Genomic DNA, 23,664 nt, shown 5'->3' on the forward strand with positions numbered 1-23,664 from the left:
CCCCTTGAACACCCATTCCATTACCATTTGCAAAGCCACCCCCTTGAACAACCATTCCAATACCATTTGCAAAGCCACCTCCTTGAATACCCCCTCCGTTACCATTTCCAAAATTACCCCCTTGAACTCCCATTCCATTACCATTTGGAAAGCCACCACCTTGAACACCCCCTCCATTACCACCTCCGCTGCCATATCCTCCGCCATGGGGTCCACCCCCACCGTAATTAGTCCCGTATCCACCGCCATTGCCTCCTCCTCTGTGACCGCCCCCGTTCTGACCATTCCCACCGTATCCGTTTCCAACGTGGTCACTCCCTTCGTGAACACCTCCTCCGAGACCACCCCCGAATCCATCGCTGTGATCTCCCATATCGTGTTCAACTGTAATGTCACTCTCATCAAAGTTGTCTCCCGGGGTATAGCCGGCCCGGGCGACTTCTACTAGAAGAACAGCGGCCAGCACCTACGATGCAATGTGCAACAGAGAAACACCACAAATTAAACCTTTGGGTAAGCTGTGTTACTTAATCATTATGAGCAAGTGTACATTCAGTTAATTCAAGCTGTGTTTGCTCTTAGCAAACGTCAAAAACACATCGAGCATATCAGATAGAAGTATTTCATACATAGTGATTGACGCATTAACAAACGCGAAACGTTTATATCCATCTGGCACGTCATATGTATGCACTAGTAAACGTATAAGTACGCCTGTATGTATAATTGGTCGCCATATGTACCATCCTTAAAAACCTATTCAAGTTTTGAGAAAAAAAGAACAATAAAAGAACGTTTTTGTCCAAATGTGTTCGAAGCAACACTTTTGCAGAGAACTCACAAAGCACTTCATGATTTCTAGCCGTTGTTGTAAATCGCTGGTCTCGACAAGGGTTGAAGCTCGTTACACTGCTTATATAGCTTCTACCCTTTACCACCACCAAAGCCTTCCCCCTACCGCTCCATGGTACAACACACACACACACACGCTCGCCCACACACGCGCGCACATCCACACATGCACACAGACACACTCATAGACCATAAACCCGCACTTTCACATGCGCACAATGGTTACAAGAAGCCTTAAGCTACCGCATCGTCTCTCCTAAAAATGGGGAACGACAGCAACGGTACGCTTCTGCTTTGTGGTGCGGTGCGTGTGTATATTTGGGAAACGGACCGCTAGCAATAGGGGGTGCGGGAACTAGCAAAGTTCTCCAGCGACATTCACGGTCAAAAACACATCGCGTAGACCCGGAGGCAGGCAGATACGCACACGGGCATATGTCGATGGGCTTTCGCGAGTGAAGAGTCCGTTACCTGTACGCAGTGAACAGGCAGCGATAACACTGAAGAAAACATCGCCAAGCGAAGCTCTGCCAGAAAGAAGGATGCACGAGACACGAAATCGATAATCCGTCCATTCCAGCGCGGAAGCAACAATGGCGGATGGTTACAATTATAACACATGTAACCGGATAGATGCCGCAGACTGTCTGTGGTAAATATCGAAAACGAGTCAACAAGCAAAATAAGTGGCAATGGGCAAATCCGGTAGGTACACGAGCCACAAACCCCCACAATAACAACAACAACAACAATGATGATGATGATGATGATGAGAAATCGATGCGGGCAGGTAGAAACGGGGACAAGGTATTAGAAGGACCAGGGGGGTAGATCATGCGACTGTCCCGAACGGACTTCGTCAATGGCGGTCAGATATACGTGTGCTGCAGTGGCCGCCATTAGCGAACAACAAATTGAACAAAACGTGAAGCAAGCGACAGAAAAACATTAGCGGCAGTTGTAGACGAAATAAACAGAAAATGGCCGAATGATAATCTGCCAGCTGAAGGTCGTTACCAGGTAGGAATTTTAGGGGATGTAGGTGAAGCTTTTTGAAGATGGATAGACAAATCGCTCGCTACATTGCGGTGTGTGATAATAACCGGCCATTGATTATTACTGAGGCTTACGGCCTACGGTAGGACTAAATGCGATTTAGAGGTAAGCTATGTAACTGCTTTGTCGAGTACTACAGATAAATCATCAAAATTGTGCTCAACGAAAGTCCTGCCTAGTATTGAAGCTTCTAATACGTGTAAAATTGAACATTTCAGTCAACACACTTTGTTGATTGCATCAATGAGAATGGCATCAATGAGAACTTGTTGGTTCAATTCAGTTAATTCCGGTTAGATTGGCATCGCTTTCATGTTCATCTACGGCATTAGAGCTTTTTATGGAGAAACTATTTATGACAAATTGTAAGATTAGTATCAAACATGACTGACACAGCAAAGCTTCATTTAAGATATGGTCATTCAATAGAACGGAAGCATCCGCCTATTTATCGTCGACATTTAACGTCATGTTTGTGTTTATTGGAAAAGACCTAACTATTAGTTTTTGAGGATCCCAAAGATGTCTTGTGTGACCGATTGGTGAAGTTTTGGCGACCACATAACGGGCTATGTCTAAACAATAATTCTTATGATTAAATGAATTTGTCTTCAGCAGGTTTGTTGAATCGAAGGGAGGGATCGGTCTGCGTGAATCGATGCGGTGACAAAACAAGATACGACGCGAACATCCCATGTTCGGGTAGTCTTGAACTACCATAGCGGTGGATAAAAATGTTTGAGACACGTGTCGAACGTCGAGACGCATGCACATCCCACCTTAGACAATATATGTAACCCATACTTGCCGCGAAATAATGTCGAAAAAACTGTTGGCTTACTTTTAATAACTTTTAAACGTCATAACTTTTATGAATGAAAATAGCTGCGACTAGCTGATGCTAAAGCAGGTAATTTTAGCAGCGCTTCCAAAATATATTCGATACATAGTCTATGTTGATGGGTTCAAGCCAGAAATAACATTTGGCGGCTTCCCAAAACCGTACCCCTAAGATAAAACAAAACTATCTTGCTTACAAAAGATGGCCAAATCGATATAAATAAATAAATAACAAAAGTCCGATGCATACGTGAGTTACTGACCCCGGTTATAGATGTCCCGACTCTGAAAGTAGCTCGTAGGCTTGCACAGAAGAAAACAGTGTGCACCAGTACCGAATGACGAGTTACGATAGTATCCTAATAACGAATGATACGATTAAACGAACACGAAATTCAAGCTACTCACGAGCCAAACTAGATCCTAATAATAACATCTAGGTTTTATTTTTTTCATTATATTAGAAAAAGCAATAGATGCGTTTGTTCTAGTGATTGGCGCAATTTGCGTGTTTTTCAACTTTCTAACTATCTTAGTCTATTAATAAGATGGCTCAATGTGAAGCGAATATTAGAAGGCTTGTATGGTTTGCCAGTACTATAAACTATACTATCGGATGGGTAATAGCTGAAAACAAAAATTCATAGTTCTTGAAGCTTAGTCGTTCTTTGAGCTGTTTTAGAATGTCAACCAACAAAGAGGGAGTCACAGTCTTCCGCGATTACCATCGCAGTCCCTGTCATGCCCCTATTGGCTCTTATGTCTCGAGTTTTAAATTCGGTATCGCTTTTAGGTGTTCTGTCGCACGGCTGGCTTCCAGCAATAAATGAAGTATGTCTATGCCCAACTTCGAACCTCGACCATAACGTGCCCCTAGGATAAGCAAGAAAATACATTTCCCGACTAACCTATCACAGTTACATACCACTATTAGCCACCTGTATTGATATTGTAGTCTCTTGATGTAGGTAGATTTATATTGAAAGTAACAAGCAGGCTCAAGCGTATTGGTATGGCGGAAAGTTTTAGGTGATCTTGGCTCCCTCAAATCACAAACTAGGGCGACCCTTTTTTTAAGTCTGAATCGCAGGGAGCATTTTTGTCGACATACGTATTACTTTTTACGAATTATCCTAATTATGTTAGTTTGTGTTTAAAAAGTGGGTTTCTGATTAGATGAGCGATACTTAAATAGCGTTATGCTTTTTGCAATATGCTGCAAAATCAGGTCTAATTTGTTTTTCTGCATTGTAATGCCGAAGCGAACGAGAGATGGGTTTAAAGTGGTGGTCAATAAAAGCAATGGACATTCGAAGTCAAGAAAAGTTCTAGATATGTATAAGTCGGCAGACCAGCAATTAATCATATCCTGTGAAGTACTGAAACCATCTCAAAATTGGCGTACTAACAATCCACTATTAACAGCAATAATTAACATTTTCATAAACACGGATTAGTTAGTTGTTTTCTTCCTCGGAGCAAGAAAGGGCGGTTTTCCGCGGGGGGGGGGGGGGGCAATTTTTGTCGAAAAAAAAAATCGACGAACTATTAACATTTTTTTCTGCGACTCTTCTATAGGATACATGGTGATAGGCGATGCTATATTAGCATGACTTGGATCCTCGGGGCGCCACATTACGCTGGACTTACGAAAAAAAAAAACCAGTTAAAAGTTAACAAATGATACATTTAGCTAACTAACAGCCAATTATTAAATAATAAAAAAAAAAACACATTGTATATATCTTAAACGTTTGCCAAGTAATGTTTTCATCCTTAATCAAACTTTACAGCAATTCAGGGTTGTAGAAATAGTCAAAAAAACACTGTTTTTGAGGCCTTTTACAGCGGCGAATTCTGATGCTCGACGGCATTTATGAAACACAAAAGATGTGTGTGCAGACGTCGTAGAAGGATGCGCCGCTTACGCATGTCTCACAATAGGTGAAGTCACAGCTAACTTCAGCAAGGTTTGAACTATTCAACTTAAACAACTATTACTGTATTATGATTGTGTACTTCTCTGTTAAAAACATCTGTTCTGTCGCTAAAACAAACTGTTATGAAGTTTGCGATTCTAGTATTGTACCCTATAACTGGTTACAGTTCTCACCTGAAACTGATCAGAAGACTGATGACCTGTCAGAATATCAGGTACATCTCTTATACACAGACAAAAAATAAGTCTAATCGAAAAAAAAACATTTAGAAGACCTTAGCGTGAGTCGTTATTGACAGAACCGCCGTTAGCCTTAGCTGCACGCTTCAGACCAGACTCATGGCGCCATTATCATTCATTAGCTCTGAGGGATTTATTTCTTCGTCTAGAAGATCTAACACGTAGAAAATGTGGTGGAATAGCGCCGAAAATAAAATTGAGTAGTTGATTAGAGCCGCGCATGGTTCTTCTGAGGCGAATGCTACCCTTCACACTCGTACTCATATTCTGTAATCGAAATTATTTAACATTAGAGAAACACTACTTTAAGAAATCAAACCCATAACGAAATTGGCCTGAGCAAACGTCGGCGTAATTCAATGATCTATTTTAGGTAGCTATACAATTTCATAACTCCTTTACCATTGCACATAGATATATAGAAACACCAGGCGATGATTCGTGTAAACTTGTAAAGGGTAGATTATGTGATCCTATAGTACTGGTCATTGTGGCTTTAACTTAGCATACATGCCAGTTTACTGCTTAAGATCTAGACGTAAAGTTAGGTAAACTGTTATACACTGATACTATACAGAAAGATTACATACATAACAACAGTATTTTTTCGTATATGTCGAGCTAATCTTACATAATTTAGTGATGTGGACACGAGCACTTGACCCTTGAAGGTTATTCAACTTCTAACTCTGTCTACTAAAACTGCACGTAACTATCGGGCTATTTCCAGAAGAAGTTTTACGGAGTTCTAGAGTTTGATTTGTGTTCTATATTAGCATTATTGAAATGTCATTGTAAAAATGTCGCCTTTTTTTCGCCATTATACTACCTAACATCGTAATTGTCGTAATAATAATAACGTAAAAAATGACCCTCGCCGGTATGCGAATGAAGTTAGGCTGAATTTAGAATGAGGCGCTGAAACAAGGTCAGCTGGTTTCAACGCTGCCTCGAATGAACGTTACCTTCGATCGGACGAGATTTAAGAAGTCGATATTTTGCGAAAACTTTTTTTTTGTTGTGATACCAAGCCAGATGAGCGTACATTACGTCAACCACAATACGCTCTTCAATAGAGATGATTTGAAAACACGCTACATTGGAAAGAAGCAATTTAATTTTTCTTCTTTGACTATTTCTTTTTTTTTTTTTTGAAATTTTTTTAACGTTTCTCTTTGACCGTTAAACGAGCTTGCGTCAGCGGGTCCAGAGGTTCGATCCGCTCAGGTTTGTCCAAGCATAACCGCATTGCTCTTGTCCTTGTTTTCCAAGGTCAGTAACTTTTTTTCTGAAGGTTCCGCACCTATTTTAGAAACCACCAATTTTTGAAAAATGCATGTTCATGCTAAGACGCCACGATTGTGGCAGGGCACATTGGTGTTTTATGTCTCCCGATTTAAAAGTCTTTTATGAGCATCTGCTGCTTACATGATATTTCAGCCGTACAGAACGATGACGATTAGATATGGCATCTTTGCGATTCTAGCCTCGAAGCATGCTTTATAAACTCTGTGTATGTAAATATCAAGTTCTATTTGAATGCTAATGTTGTTTTATTATTAGGGTTAGAATTATTATATAGTATGTTAGTTAGTTGTAAATTAGGAATCTAATTTACTATTTCACTTAATTGAATTTCTTAACTTCTTCTTAACGTGGAAGGTGCCAGCATTGTGAGGCCCTATTCTACTAATACACTACTTTATCGTTGCCGGCTTAGTCATACCACTTTTAGAAGGCAATCCTCCATGCCAAATATATGGTTAAGCAAGAAGTCAGAGCGTCATTCGAAAGCTCTTTCTCCCTTTGTAAGTCAGTTGTATAACAGTTCCTTGTGTTGCAAATGAAATTTTACCTCAACTCCAAGCTTCGAAGGTGCATGCCTATATTTCGCCTTATTAAGAAGCTGCCGAATAAGCCGAGGATATTTGTACCGCGTACGACCAGGACTCTTAAAGCTGAGCTACTGCTCAAAGGAATCTTCTAGGCTCAAACGCCGAATTCTGAACCTGGAAGGCAAAAAATTTGCCCAATTTTCGTTGGCCCGAATATCACGTCCGGCACCGAACAACATGCGGTCACAGTGCTAGTGGCCCACGTGAAACTGTTACGAGGTCATAACAAATGGTACTTCGGACTCAATGTGCGACGAAGAAATTAATCGATGGCTTCGGGAGACACGCCCATGCTTAAGGCTAGGTTCAACCTGAAAAGGACCATGCTTTGCATCTGGTCCGACTGGAACGGTCTTAAACACTGGAAAGCGTTTGAGAAAAATAAAATACGCTATGAAGATTTGTATAGAGTCTAGTTGCAATAAATAAAACAAGCCATTCCGCAACAATGGCTCGCTAAGTAAGAAAGTAAGCTTTCCTTCTATATAACAATGCTAAACGTGATATAACACGCAGTCGTTAAAGCAGCCGTTGCAAGAGCTTAAGTGGGTAGACTTTTTGCACCTGCCACATTAGACAGAAATTACAGACAAGACAGAGATACGCCTGTTAACTTTTTCAATCTATAGCAAATAAATGCGTAATAGTAAACTCGAGGACCTGTCCGGAAAAGTGCTTTTCTAAGAGATCTAAATATTTCTAGTGGGGCGGACTAAATTAGTCGTTTGAGAGAAGGCCATAAAAAAGTAACGGCATAAATACAAAAAAATAAGTTGCAGTTAAACTCAAGTAAAGCGCTCTACGTTAAGTGGAAACATCTATGGGAAGTTTGAAGGAAGTAAACTGTAGGTCGTTCTTAACATAGATGTGTTTTTTTCGGCCTGGCAAAGTTCGCGCAGCGGGAGTTGAAACATATTATATGGGGCCTACGAAATCTGTGTTGATACATGATGGGTATGCTGTTATGTGTAGTATGTACGCTACTGCTTATGTTGAAAAATGTTAGGGGGTCACTAAAAAGTAGATACGGTTAGTTGCATTCTATATACGGGTAGTTGTAGAATATCCTATATTGTCTAATACAAGCTAGTTAGTTCATAACCTCTACATTTCGCGCTTTACATCTGGTATCACCGTTAGGCATTCTGTCAACTTATAGATCATTTCCGCTGGAGGTAACGGTGGATAAACATCATTAGTACTGTCAAACAGAGGTCCAGATTATCTGTCAATACTGATAAAATCATTATTACTCTTCTAATGTAGAGCATCTGTTAAGGAATATTTCTAGTCATATACAAGTTATAAACTAATAGGACCTACTATTACCCATATACTCTAATAGGACCACCGCGTTAGCTAGCTTAATATAAAAAGCAAAAACTATTTATGATGCTGGCAACTAGATAATTATGCTGACGTCTGATGTTGCAGAGGATGGATATCGATATCACAACGGATGTATCTGTATTGCTCCACATTGCCGACATTGCAGAAGGCGGTGACCGGTACGCCGTGACGAGGCGCTAACAAAAACTTCCAGCGACCTTCAGACACCAGCGAAAACACACAGACACACTACGGAGCGATGACACACCGAAGATGCTAAACTATAATGGAACTCATTTTGAAAACATTTGTTCAGTATACTGGGAGGGCAAATGTCAAGATCAGCCACTGTGGCTCCCTTGGCGTTACTAACCTGTGCAACAACTTCGACTATTTTGTCTATTATATTTCATTAAAAATGCTATGCCACGAAAATAAAAACAAAAAATTTAAATCAGCGGCTCGTATGTTTTGATGAACTGTGGTGTATATATATATCATAAAGATGAATGTTTGATAAAGATGAACTCTTTGGATATTTTGAAAGGAGTTTCTGGCGCGGCAGTAGCACAACCTGAACAGTTGGTTGGATGCTCCAAGCTGCTATGGTGGGTAGTAAGGGATACTTGCCTGCTAAATGCCTTTCATGGGTCGCTGCTGCATAGCCTCAAATATAAGATAATTGGAATAATAAGTGCCGACTCTTTTAATCAGTGGAAGGCTCTGAGCATAGCGCTGTTACCTGCGTGTATGTGGTCTAACACAAAAAGTTAACGGTCAGCTTTGCGGAAAAACATTTAATTTAAACAGAGAATTGACTAAATCGACACGCTGACCTTAGTGCGAAAACTAAGAAGCTGACCCAAATAAGCCGGCCAGGTATACTGCAAGAGTCGCATGTCAGTTTAAACACAGTAAGGTAGGAAGTAAATCTTGCAAGCGCATTGTATACGACGATATGATCCGTCTCTACTGATTTGCCAGCTGCTGAGTCGGATGCATCAGACCTGCTTATCGCTAGGTCGTCTGAATGAGATGACTAATCACAAGTTACTGTTATCTGAGGGCTTATTTTGGATATCTGTGGTATTCGAACATTGTTACCACTCGAAGGGAACGATGTTTCTTGTATGCAAACACAAAAAGCGAGAACGTTATATTGCCATATGAAAAAAAATAGCTGTTCAAGTTCCAGCTGGAACCAACCTAAGAAAAGAAATAGAATAGCAACAATATCGTCCTGTTCCGATTGAAATGAGGTGCCGCTATCCGTACGTACTTCCTAACATAATGCGTTATTTGGTAAGGCTTGCGCAGTGGTACTGATGGGCATAGGGCGAAACGACTGAATAATTTGGATGAGCCCACGTTAGAATTATGAGAGCTGCACTGGTAAATAAGCCTTTCATTTTGTCGTGGCGTCGGGTAACATAAATTGTTAACAGCATGTTCTAACAGAAGATCAATTAGAGGGTTCATCTATTAGTAGAGTTCTACCATATAGAGTTCACCTGTTACTGTGACCCGCAGAGCAGAACACTGAGATGAAAAAGAAATAGAGTAATAAATGATTCTGCAACGGCTGTCAGTGATAATTACGTGATTTACTGAAGCCTGCCTAAAACTGTACCCGTTTCAATACGTTATGATGTAACGAACGACATGTGTTTTTATTTCAATATACGACGCTAAGCTTCGACTGAGTGTTTTACTTCATCAGTAACTAATCGTAGCTATTGTTGTTTGTCTTTTTTTTTCTCCACTTCTTTCTGTACCTTTTTAAATTTTCGCTCGTTCATATTCTTCAAAATGGCGAACACGCGCCGTTTTACAAACAAAGCACAATAAAAAAAAAAAAAAAAAAAATAGAAAAATACTCAAAAGCGTCGCACGGCACTTTCTTAGCCTTCAAAGCCGCCGATAAACTATTATATTCTAATTATAGTAATCATGCAGAAAGAAGTTGTCCTTCTTTCATGTTGGTCACATGTTCAGTTGTCATGTATTATTATGTATATATAGAAACCAATCACTTAATTAAGAACTGCGCATGTACAGGATATCTCAACATCAGAGTGATTATATAAAACTATTTAAAACACGCGTATGGGTTACACGGATCTCGTTTAGTTTATACGATGAGTTTATATCGAAATTTGTTCCACGTCCGGGGCAGGCTTGTGAAAATCCGGTTTCCTGCAAGGTTTGTGGTGGAGCTCATGCACGACCAAGCGGGTGACGCGTTTATTTAATTGACCCATCCACTGCCACTTGTTGTTCGCCATAGTGCACGAAGTAAGAAAATCGTCATCAACTTACGCGAGCTATTACTCCCGGTTTCAGAAGTTGTCTTTAAAGGCTTCTGCTGCTGAGAGCTGAAAATGACGACGCAGGTCTTCGGAGAGCAGTAACGAGTTAGCGTAACGAGGCGATACGCGAAGCGATTTGATTGCCTGGCATTTTCCGCTGTAAAATCCTCCCGTCGGTCCCGTAGACGCAGAGCTGCTTTGAAATATTATACTTTTTTATTTGTTTGATATCACTTGGATGGTAGGCAGGTGATGGAAATATTGACGACGAAAGATAATGGGATTGTATATATATATATATATATATATATATATATATATATGTATATACATATATATAAACACGAATAGATAAAAACAGAGTAGGAATTGGCTTTGATTTTCCAAAGTTTTTGCTTTCAAGCACAATTTAGCTTAGGCGGAGCTGTTATTGTTGTTACTGTGTCTGCGTTTATCAAATTCGTCAGGTAAATGTTCGGCATGAGTAAGTCAGAGGGTCACAAAGGCATCGTAAAAATGTCACCATTGGGTCGTGGCTTTAACAAGGTTCCTTTATATAGTCACATATATCTAAATGGAATCGCTGAGTATTGCCGAATCGTGATCGGAACAAGCGAGGAGTCACCTACAAGTTTTTTTCGAAACGCGTAGTAAAAGGCAGATTATGTTATAACCAAAGGCTCGGTAGATAATTTTTTCTAGTGAGGCATAACGGATAGCAACCGTTAAGTCTAGCAAAAGTGACGTTGATAGGTAGCTACCAATGCTCGCATAGCAGAAAAATCTTGATGGACTCAGAATCGTCAGCAACAGAGGCAGTGAGATAGGTCTATAAATGTACGATGGGCCCATTGAGTAAATGGAATTAGTGTATGTGTTTATAGCATCTAGCTAGCTGTGCTGAAAAAATTGCATGACGGGCTGTAGGACTCGGGTCTGAATTGAGAATTGTCGTGTATAATTTCATACTACAAGATCGATCGTGCACGTAGATCACAGCAGAGGATCGCTGACCCGAAAAGTGAGCTCACACGCCTTCAAACGTTACAAGAAGTCGACCCTTCAATAGAGTGAAGTTAATCAGTTGAAACGATACTTCAATGACCCTTGCTAGAATAGAATAAAGTAGATTTCTTTGTTGATGAAACGATAGATGATCCTCTTCTAGTAACATTTTGGGCATCGCGTTGCAAGCCGTTATGTTGCGGAAAAAAGGGATTCATTGGGTGAAAAAGTATTTAGCGTGATTTATGTTCCAAGTAATAATCAGGCTTGCCCAACGGTTTAGCAAATACTTCCACCCACTTATAGTTTTATCAATAAGTCTACTGATATTATATAAAATATTATCTTTACGCTGATTAACGGATTTCTAACGAGCGACTTTACTACTATTTTTTGTCTTTAGGCTTATACTTTGTAGTTACACATAATTATCGGAATCCTCAATATTGTCCCTCTTTGACATACTGTTATAATATATTATAATAGTATCTGATTAAAGTATTACTAGCTCGCTGAAACGAAATTAACTTTTTGCCGCTAAAGAATATTCCTTAGGTAACTTCTAGTCGGGAACTATTTCGTTTAGCCTTTTCATTGGATAGTGAAACTACTGCAACTTATTAGTACTCCCTTATACTTAGCTAATAATGGTGTCTATGATGATAGGTTAGACTAGATCGCCAGTTTCTCCACAGTGCACTTCCTCAACGCCGCAATAACATTGCACCTATTCTCTTCGTTCTAAAGATTCACGGCATGAGCAGAGGGCATGGACAATTATTTACGTTTTCATCCGAATCTTCGTGAATTAGTGCTGCCTATACTCAATAGAAGATCCACGCTTCATTTATTACGTTCATAAACCGGAAGGTGGTGCTGCTTAATTATTTCTAACGTTCTATAACGAACGGACTCATTTCGTAGTAGCAGTAACAGTGAAGTACAAGGAAAAATCGCCTATGTATATTTGTTTATAAAGCAACGAGTTTTGCGACCGTCCACGACTTTTTATCTCTATTAATTGGGTACTGTTATTTATTAACGTGTTTTAATTAACGGGCGCAATCGGCCCTTATTTATCCAACAACGGTATTTGGCCTCGACCTTGTCGACGGAAAATTGTTGTTTCTTCTTGCGTTTTCTCCCTGTACCTTGTAGACTACAAGTACGGCGCTACATGCTGTGCCCGCTCTAGATACAGATGCCGATCATTATATACCTGAACTACAAAATCGCATTTTCGAGAGCCGACGCAATGGCTTGTTGTGTAGTCGAATGTTAAGAGTTATAATTACTCAGAATTTCAATTACTATTCAGTAGAACAGGGAAACGGATACCGTACATTAAGTTACACACGAAGATTTTACTTGGTCAGAGAAGTTCTTCCAGGCCAACTGCAAACTCCTTATTGATATAACGGAAAATTATAGGGTGCTTTTTATACATCATTGGAGCCAATCAGATGTGGGGAATGGCGGTAATGCATTTTGACGTAAGTGAAAGTGGGGGTAACTTTCACCATCGTAAAACCTGACAAAATAGGAATCAAATGTTAAGGGCTACAGCCGTGAGTACTGGTTTTTAATAAGGAAGCGTTTCCTAAAGGGCGGTCGACCTTGCGACGTCGAGAATGACTCCTAGCAATTCACTGCGAAGCGATCATCCATCGTTTATTTTTGTGGACGCATCGTATAGCCAATATCAGGAACAGGTCGACGCTGTTCGTATGGTTAATTTTGTAGTTGAGGGTTCAAAGCGGAGCTAACAAAGCCGTTGTAGATGCGTCTGCCCGCCTTTAGCATATCAGCACGCAGATGTATACATAGCTACGGTAACGGACCTTTGACTTGAAAAAATCACCTTACTCGACTTAAGTTGAAGCTCTCACTGAAACAAGTGAATCTAAGGACGACGAGAGGCGTTTGCTATCGCCATACGCTGCAGATGCCCCATTTGTGAGAGTAGTCAGCTCACTGTGCAATGTTTGGTACGTTCTGGGCACTTCTATGGCTTATTTGAATCTCTTCTAACGAGCAATCTTGCCTAGGTATGAAGCGCAGCATCTTCCTTACTCTTAACTATTTAGAACTTAGTATTTGGAAGTCAATATTTTTGACAAGCACACAATTGAGAAAAGCGGTAAAACATTTCAATCCGAAATCGCTGGCTCAAATAAGTATTTCCAACTCTTATAGGTGTACCTCTATTCGATAGCTGGCGCACCCAATACAATACCAGGCGCAGTTTTTTAGATTAGGCTCCATCTTATTCTACTCATATTTATTAGATAAAAACATTTGTTTGCGCTTGTCAGTTGTTCAGCTTGATTTTGATGGTTTTGAAACTTGGTGGGCCACAGTGATAAGCGGCTGGCCGCAATACACACAGCCGCATCGTATCTACGACTACCATTACTGGACATGAGTAATGACGATTAACAGAAAAGAAAATTAGCTGCACTATAAGTAGATCCTTTAAATTTCATACGTTCAGCACCCAAAGCCTATCAGACATCAAAGGCACAGAAGAATATCGAAATTATTTAAGTTTTTCTTTCATTTAGTAAGTTAATTAAATATTTTGGTAGCAGGGCACAGTGAAATAAGTTACAAACACGACTGGTTCGCTGAGATAAACTGACATATATTTGACCAGCCATGATTCCCCACAGACGAAAAATCTGCCACTAGAACCGGTTTGCATTCAATTAGAAGTTCGACGAAAAGCATATATGTAGACAACTTTACTAACTGCGGAATAAAATTACTGAATGAATCTATCTAGTTTTGCGTATAGAACTACCTCATTATTAAACTCATATAAGCATACGTTCTGATTACGGTGAAAGTCAAGTTCCGAGAGCAGCTGGGCGTCACAACTATCAGAAATCGACATCAAAGATGGATCAAAGGCTTATTCGCTGGCCGTCGACGCATATCAGTGACACAGGCAGCGTCACAAGTCATTCCACTGAGAATGGGTGATCTACGATCTACTGACGGTTTTCGAATAATCATTAAATTTTCAACACCCCAAAGCTGGAAAGTCAAACAAGTCGAAGCTAACTTTTAATTGATTCTTAACCCCATAAAACTTTTGCAACAAAATGTCGAAATCTGGTGGGTGCATAAAATAGCGTGAAGAAATGCTTCTGAATAGTGCAAAGGGTCAACGAACTTGAAACTTGGAAGGTACATCGACGGGTGTGTTTCATGAGGTACCTCGTCTGCATTCCGAGTGTCCATCAGATATACAAAATTCATCTTCAAAATTTTCGGAGTTATCCAACGATGAGGATGCAGACAAGTTGACCATCCTGCCTCAGCTGAGCAGTACAATACTAGCAGCAACAATTTACCTAAACATCGATAACTGCCACAGCGGCGCCAGCGTGGTAGGTTGATTTAGGTCGTTTCGGCAGTCCATTTTACAAGGAACAGCAAATCTCGATGCGTGGAATAACCGATGTAACATGTAGGCGTATAAATGGGTTTTCCATCAAAATAACTATACGAAATACGAATACGCTTAGAGGGTCAGTTCGCATTTGAGGCTCTAAAAGTCCGCATGCCGTTGGAGGCGTCAGCCTTCATTGATAAACGTAGCATTTCTGATGGCCTTTTTTAGCTTTAAGTGGGCGAAAACAAAGTATTCGTCAATGGCAAAAATAAATCGCGCAGAATTAAGAAAGTGAACGGTAGTCCCAATAGAAACGCAACTGACTAAAATATGTGTGACCTTTACGATACAGTATAACTCGTGTTCACATTGAAGCTGTGAGCCTGACTCTACGAAGGTCTAAGTAGCCCTTGTTATCGATGCAGATTTTATTTAGGACTCGAGTTACGGCTGGTTTGTACGGTTGAGTCTCTGTCTATAAAATCTGACGCAGCTAACTCATGCGGGTTCGCCCACGCATCAGCAAAAGACAGTTCACGTTCAGTACGTTTTTTCCAGACAGAATTTGATTGAATTATTAAATTCGGATTAGACATTATGATTGAATCGAAGACACATTGTGTTTCAAAGTTCGTACACATACAATGCAGTCTCTGGTACAGCCCGGTGACTAAACCCTGGACCATTTACTAATAAATAAATTGTTTAAACATGATTAATTAAAAGGTTAAATATATTAAATCAAGTAAGCCAGTTATATTTAACAAAAACATTTTTCGAAAGAATAAACATAACCGTAAAATCTAATACAGGTTAAAAGTGGATTCTCTATGTCGTTTTTTTTTTACCTATATGATGATAAGACCACCAAGATGGTATCTACAGGTATTGCGTTAAGTTGGCATCTAATTAACTTACAAAACACCCCAGTTGACGGTAACACTGATAGCCCAGCAGGATTATTCAATGGACCTTTTAAGCATTATATGCATACGATTTTGTAACACGTAAGTATTCAACGAAGGATAGCGAGACTATACTAGACCGTAAAGTGCGATTAAATTCGAATCCCAGTTATTTTTTACTTTTCAGCCGTAGAAGCATCCCGTGACAAGTCCGAGCTATCCCCTGGACCCGCGTTCGAGACGTTTTATAATTAACAGAGTTATTTGATTTTGAGTTATAATTTTCAAGCGATTGTAGGGAAAGAAACGCTTTATGGGTTTCCAGGTCCGTATTACCTGCTGATTGTACCATTAGAAACGAGCGATTTCTGTGAATTCGGTCTGATTGAAGACCAAGCGATTTGGCTACCCCCTTATTTACCACTTTTATGCGGCCATTAGCCGTACGTGCCGGATAAGCCAATCCAAATAAACTGTAAGTTCTTAACTATATGATCTCAGTAAATATATGATGTTATCACTTGGTATCTAGTCACTAACGTATTTATATGTTTAGAACGCACTGGGCCACGGGAAAAATACACTCTAATACACCTCAAAAGTACATCGAGAAGAACCAAATAATTCGCAACGAAGGAACTATTTATTGTTGAATAATAATGTCAATATTACCTCCACCCCTGCCGTCCCGCATGAGGGGCATCCGAATTTGCCACAAGGCTATTCTAAATAGTAACAATAAAAAGCGCACCTACAGGACACTCCTTAGCTTGCAGCAGTGAATTGACTTGAGCAGCATGCATTCTGTAATAGTAAGGTGCATACATTTGAACTTAATGGAAAATAACTTTACATCAAAAAGGTTCACTTCTGCAAATTAAAAGGAGTAAGTTTACCAGCATAGAATGACGTTTGGCTTATATAATGAGGCCCACCTAAATTATGCGGTAAGTAATCACGTATTGAATATTAGATGTATTCTTAAGGTTTCGATTTAGGGCAAAAAATGTCATCTTCTACGAAGGTTTAGTATGTAAACTGTGAAAAAAGGCCCATGAAAGGTCACAGCCAAATATTATTCCCAAGTGGCAGGAAGCGAGACGGCTTGCCCGATCAGCTGGTACACTGTACGTACACAGATTCTTATGGCGTAAAATTTACACTAACGCCTTGCGTTTGTCTTATCATTGTTTGGCGACCTCAGTGATACTAGCTCGCTAAAACTGTAGGATGCAAACTGTAGATTCGACTAGCACCTCTAAAAGACATACAGAAGATGTCCGCTAAGATTTGCATACAAACGGATCAATCGAAACTGATAAAACATTAACAATATATAATTGTTTTAAGGATACCTTCTTAAAAGTTCGCTTCCATGCTCATCTATATGTATACTACGTTGTAGAAGCGGGCCGCAAACGGGCGTAAGTGGCAGAGTGCATACGCTTCCGGTCGAACAAGGTCAGGGGGTCACTAGCGGACGTCGCGTAAACGATATTACGCAAATGTATCACAATGAATTAAATAAGCATGTCTGAAAGATGTTTCTACAAAAGCATAAGCTAGTTTTTCGATACGTTTTTGAGCATTTTGTATGTAACCGAATTAGTAAGTGAGGTAACTTAACTTACTATAAAGGTATACATGGTGTACACGGTAGCATGGTCGAATCGCCGCGTTGAACTATCGGGCAGGAGATAGCGAAATTCGGCACCGGCAATACTGCCGCACGCAGAAAACAACGTATGCGCGCAAGATATAGAAACAACGGCAGGTAGAGAGAAAAATTCTCATAGCTGAAGAGGCCTGTCAATTTGCCCCTGTTATATATAAACACTACAACATAACGATGAGAATAAGCGAAACTTCTGACTCATTGTTCCTCGTAAGTTACAACAAGATTAACATTAGCCATCATTGAAGTTAGCGCAGTATAACAGTTATGAATGACCCTAAGGCAAACGATTGCCCCTAAAGTCAAATGTGTTACCGACAAAGGTTAATACTGTAGAAGGCAATTGTGACTAGGCGAATTCACGTGATCTTGTCGATTCTCAGCGAAAGGACCTTGGGTATTACCGGCTGAGAGTCTACGTTGCCATTGCAGCTTAGTGAGTAGACCGTTCGTCTGTTAATCTTTGCGCTATAAGATGGTCTAGGCGTGAATGGAAGCCATCTTTAACACTGGAAACCTCCAGCTTATAGTCCGCGTAACTAAGCTGTGCTAATCTGAGCCAAGGTGAACGCCAAGGCGGTCTCCCTGTCGAGTTATAATACAACGTAGAAGTTAAAGAACGGGAAAAGTATTTGACAAGTCGTATGTTGTACCTAAGGACAACTTTTTCAACACACATCAACAGCGTTGATGATTTTGGCTAGGTCCGTTCGTCCTGCAACCTTGCAGCGCAACTGTTGTCCTTTAAAACGATCAGTGTTACAAGTTCCACGTTCGATACTGCCATTGCTTCAGCCGTATACGAAAGTATTCTCGTTATTGAAATCCTGCAGATTGATGGATGGTTGAAAGTTTAATTCAGTTGATTTTCTTACCTTGCCTCTGTCGCACAAGAAGTTGAAGTCTTTAAAGTAATACCTATAAAGCTCTATCTAAGTTGTATATTGCTGGAATTTGAAAAATAGTTGATGATGCTCGTCCTGCTAACGGTTATATCGTACAGCCCATTTTGTGATACATTGTAAAGTTGCACTATTAATTTCACCTATTTAGTCCTAGTTAGTGCTTGTAGCTGAACCTAATCTTCCTAAATACATTCGAAACGCTTGACTCATATGAGTGTTTGCAACTGTTACCACGTCTATACGACAACTCCTCACCTCGTTGAAGTGGACATTTGCATTTCTTTAGAAGGCCAAACAATTTCCAGTGGACAGGCGACTACAGTGATCTGAAGCACGCGAACTGACGACAAGAATTTTCATTATTAGATAACTGAATCCAGCGCATGACTTCATGCGACTAGTTGACCGCCTGTCACAGTCAGCGACAACAGATTCAGCGGAACTTTCACCCAGAATTTTGACGATACAGCAGCTTAGTGTTTTTCATTTTGTATACGTATATTTATTAGAATAAATGCAAATTATAAAGGCAAAAGTGAAGGATATGTCCTATTTCAGTTCACTAATCGAACGTTTAAACCACGTGGACATGTGGCCTTGACTTGCTGTCAGATATAGAATATATTTTTATGAAATTGCACTTAATTTTATTCAAATTTCTTTAGCCACGATTTTATTCTACAAAAGTATGCTACCTAAAATATATATTCGTCTCTTAGTACAACAAAAATGTACTGAAATGAAGTACAAAGACAGATCCTTTTAATAAACACAGCGTTGGCTGACTACGAACCCATAAACTAAAGAAGATTACAAAAACCTCTTCTACATATTGACCTTTCCTTTTTTATTTATTAGACTCTCCCTCTCTCTCTCTCTCTCCCCCTATATATATATATATATATATATATATATATATATATATATATATATATATTACATTCGATCTCCATTGCATGTAGTGGATTTTTTTGTGGGGCGATAAAAAGCCGCGTTAACTTTGCGTTCGAGTTCACTGGATATTAGAATCGTGCTCATACTTCCGTTTTTTCATTTATTTGTCCCAGTTTTTCGTTGTTCCTAACGGGCAAATCATTTTGTAACATTACTCCTCCTAAAGATATATACTATATGTACTATTGATATACGGTCTCTTAAAGGGACGGTGGGCATTTTAGCGGATAAGTTAAGCATAACTCTATCCGGTGTAATTCTGTATGTGACGAGTGAACGCTGTCGCCGTTTAAACATTTCGATTCAGACGAGCTATTTTATATATACAATCACATTACAGTCCTATTCTGGAAACATGTTTATACTAAATACGATGTAAATTACGTACGTATTCTGAAAGGTATTCACACATGGTGCTTGTTAATGAAATGTTATTCTTCTATTACCTAGAAAGCATTTGGAACCTAAACGTCAAGAAAAACATGCAAACTATCGCTTCGAGCTCGAAATATGTTACAAGGCAAATTGCGCAGAGATGCCAGCCGCTATAAAAAAGCTCCTCTAAATTAAGGATAAGAATACGATCAGCGAACGATTTAATACGATTGTCATCCATTTGTTAAGGGGAGTTCGACTAATCTCCATAATCCATAATGATCGTGAATCGGCTGACCGTGTCGGCCATTACGTCATTTGTAAGCTTGGCTACATGGGTATAAATAAGCCTGATACTCACCTGTTTTTAGGACTCACAATTAAAACAAGGTAGGTGCTCTCCTGAGGATCGAAACAACATTTCGATACTGAAACTTGTCGATGTTTAAAGATCTTCTTAAAGAGTTCTCACTTTGTATCATTCGCCTAAACAGAAGAGAACACTTATGTTAATGTTCACTACCGGCGTACGACTCTCTGCATTTATTAGTAAAATATATTGATTTATGCGGATATCATCTTATTCACCAGGATGTTCCGTGTCATTACTGCCCTTGCTCTGGTCAGCGTCTGCGTGGCGTACAGTCACCACCTCGATAACCACTGGGCCGCGTTTAAAAAAGTGCATAAAAAAAAGTACAATCTCAAAGAGGAGGAGAGCCGCCGGGCTATATTTGAAAACAATGTGAAGCGCATCAACGACCACAACCTTCACTATGATCTCGGTCTCATTTCGTATCGTCTAGGACTTAATAAGTTCGCCGATATGGTGCGTACTTCAAAGCACTAAGCTGTCTATGGTAGAATGTTACGCGTCTTGTGGTATGTTAAAAAGAAACATCTAAGAATTGGCACAAAAGGTTGTTTTGTGCATAATAATGATTTGAAAGGTCCCCCGTCCAATGCGTTCATTTCGATCCTTTATTAGTAAAATATACATATCCTGTGCGCAAATACTTTCCAGGCCTGATTTTTTGCTTGCAATCTATCTTGTGAACTATGAGTGACAATGCGTATTTGACAAGAATTGCTCGCCGTCTTCGTATCGGAACGATTTGACCCTCGTTTTTCGCTTCAACGTTCAGACGAGCTAACTATAGTTCACTAGAAGTGTATCACTTCTTCTGAAGTTTTTCTGAAATATGGCAAACTTTCCAACTTTCATTATAGACCAACGAGGAATTCCGCCAGCATAAGGGACTGCAATACAACGCAACGGCCACGGTTCGCCATGGAACGCCCCAGAACCTTGAGTCCGTTAAGCTTCCCGCCGAGGTCGACTGGAGGACGAAAGGCTACGTTACCGCTGTCAAGAATCAAGGACAATGCGGCTCTTGCTGGGCCTTCTCAGCCACTGGCGCTCTTGAGGGACAGCATTTTGCTAAAACTGGCAAACTCGTCTCTCTTTCGGAGCAACAGCTTGTCGACTGTTCGGGCATGTACGGCAATCAGGGCTGCAACGGCGGCATCATGGATCAGGCCTTCCAGTACGTCAGGGCTACTGGTGGACTAGATACCGAGGAAAGCTATTCGTACACCGCTAAGGATGGTGAATGTCGCTTCAACCAAAACTTCATTGGAACAACTCTGCGTAATTACGTTGACGTTACCTATCAAGATGAGAAAGCTCTCGAAAAGGCTGTAGCTACTGTAAGTATTTTATTAATCTATATCAGGGTAAAATCCTTTATCTTTCTTCAAACTATAATGCCTGGGCATCTCTCCTGTACTTTTTAGCATCAGAGGAAACAAGTCCGCGTTTGCGTCCATGTTAAATCATATTCCCCTATTTTGACACGGCGATCACAATTTCGTCCCAAATTTTTATTTCTATAAAGGTGGGCCCGGTGTCCGTGTCTATTGATGCCTCCCAAGCATCCTTCAGTTTCTACACGAGCGGTATCTACGACGAGCCTGATTGCTCCTCGGAAAGCCTGGACCACGGCGTCTTGGTTGTCGGCTACGGTTCCGAAGACGGAAAGGTAAGAATCCAAGAGCTTATCTACCATTTATTTCGGACTGTTCAAACATCTACTTCAGAGTCAAGTACATTAAGATACCATAATATATCATAAAAACCAGGTATCCTTAGGACTATGAGCAGTATCCTCATGAGAGTATGACTAATTTCTCGTAGGACTTCTGGATCGTGAAGAACTCGTGGGGTAGTGACTGGGGAGAGCAGGGCTATATCCGTATGTCCCGCAACAAGGAGAACCAGTGCGGTATTGCTACCCAGGCGTCGTACCCTGTCGTATAGTAAAATAATTCTTCGAAATCTCCAAATTAATGAATGGCAATTAAACATATGCTATAATAAAAATAAAATACTGGCATCATCACTGCGTACATCACTTTGTACTTTATTAGTTTTTTATGAATATACTGATCCATATTTAGTACTGGGCGTGGACATTTCTTTATTGTTAATGAATGCACAAAAAGCACAATTATTACGCTCACAACATACTGACAAAATACAAATCTATATTAAGATTAGCTCTTATAACTATTATTCTTAAAAATTCCTTATACATTGTTTTTATTGTAAAACCTAAGTCAATAAAAATAGTAAATGAAGAAACAAGCTATGCTTATAGAAATAAGCACTTCAATAGAAGGTGGTAGACTCTAAGGGAAAGTATTGGCCCTAAAAAGTTTTATTTTTAGAAAAATAATCACTCATATACTTCAATGTTCAAAATAAAACGAACATCTCAAACCGCCTGTGGTTGACCGTATGAGTAAAATTAGTGTATTCTTCATTGTAAACGTTACTCTCGTTACCATTTGTTTTCAACTTTTGCTCATGATACGCTGTTCCTACGTTTGGTTGTTGGGCATCTGTCAGTGGCTGAATATTACCCCAGGTTGGTAGTTCTGTGTTTGATTAAATAATACCCTAATATATTTATAGATAACCGAATCTTCTCTTTCGTTACTAGGTATAGAATGTTCTGCAAGTTGTTCGGCAGAGAGTTATTTCTCCACAAAACATACTTTAATCACAAAACATACTTAATTAAAAATTACTCTACATCCTTTGCGTAAATGTCTGCCCCATTGCGAAGGACTCGAAGAGGCTTTAGTAGCCGCCTATGCAATCCCACAGATGGCGCTTTTTTTAGGAGCTATGTGCGAGACTGCCTGCGCGATAGATAAGCGGGTAACATATTTGCGTGGTACTTTTAAGGATCTGTGATGGTTTAGGTTTGAATACGGGCGTGGATACGTTTCGTTTCATGCTGAAAGCCAAACGTATGATGGGAATGCCTGACGGCGATGCCGGACCAAGGACTTGAAACAATTCGTTTGCAAATTTCGGTAATTATTAGCCATTAGTAACTCTATTTGTTAGATACAGCCAGGTTGTAGAGTAGCATTGATTGTACGGAATAATAATACTTTCCTCTATATCTTACCGAATGTATAACAATATTAGGCCGAAAGATGTTATTTGGTTTTTTGGTCAGTTTCTAATGTGTCAGTCGAAAACGCTTCAACCGGGAGTCGACCAGGACGAGCGTTTCTCATGTTCTAGATGTAACAAAATAAACCCAAATACGATCTTGGTGTTAAATGTAAAAGCTAACTAACGGTCAAGGAAAACCTATCTTCATAGGGAAAGGGTTCTAAAATGATACCTTTACATATAATCACCAAACGATCGTTATTACATTCTTCGATGTATTTTAAGCTAACTTTATTTTCTTCGTCAAAAGTCGTTATTCCGTGTATGAAGCAGTGTCAGAATACGATTCGCAAGAAGGCACCTTGCAAAGTAATGGACAATTTTCAGGAGGGTGTCATTGCAGTAGATAATTTCTTCAAAATGCGCAGCGGAAACAAATCGTTACGGCTTGCACGGACATTGTCGCAGTAATCACCTGATTCGACCCAGTTTATAGCTGGAAGCGCGCGTCAG

The 23,664-nt window shown here is 39.9% G+C and overlaps 2 protein-coding genes across 2 annotated transcripts in view; one reads left to right on the forward strand and one right to left on the reverse strand.

Moving 5' to 3' along the window:
• Positions 1-17,927, reverse strand: part of LOC111246411 (uncharacterized) — a 20,971-nt gene extending 3,044 nt beyond the window's left edge. Inside the window, exons 1-2 of the mRNA XM_086982740.1 lie at positions 17,402-17,927; positions 3-466 (exon numbers count right to left, since the gene is read on the reverse strand). Coding sequence (XP_086838866.1) covers positions 3-466; positions 17,402-17,416 — 479 coding nt within the window. The 5' untranslated portion in view covers positions 17,417-17,927. The remainder of the gene's footprint in view (positions 1-2; positions 467-17,401) is intronic.
• A 1,992-nt stretch (positions 17,928-19,919) lies between these two features.
• Positions 19,920-22,088, forward strand: LOC111246873 (procathepsin L-like). The gene is made up of 5 exons (XM_022797208.2): positions 19,920-20,069; positions 20,271-20,508; positions 20,910-21,389; positions 21,578-21,721; positions 21,877-22,088. Exons 1-5 carry the CDS (start codon positions 20,014-20,016, stop codon positions 21,997-21,999), a joined length of 1,041 nt encoding a protein of 346 aa, XP_022652943.1. The 5' UTR covers positions 19,920-20,013; the 3' UTR covers positions 22,000-22,088.
• Positions 22,089-23,664: the final 1,576 nt, after the last annotated feature.

The sequence above is a fragment of the Varroa destructor genome, unplaced genomic scaffold (genome assembly GCF_002443255.2).
Source record: "Varroa destructor unplaced genomic scaffold, Vdes_3.0 BEIS01000003.1, whole genome shotgun sequence".
Lineage (NCBI taxonomy): Eukaryota > Metazoa > Arthropoda > Arachnida > Mesostigmata > Varroidae > Varroa > Varroa destructor.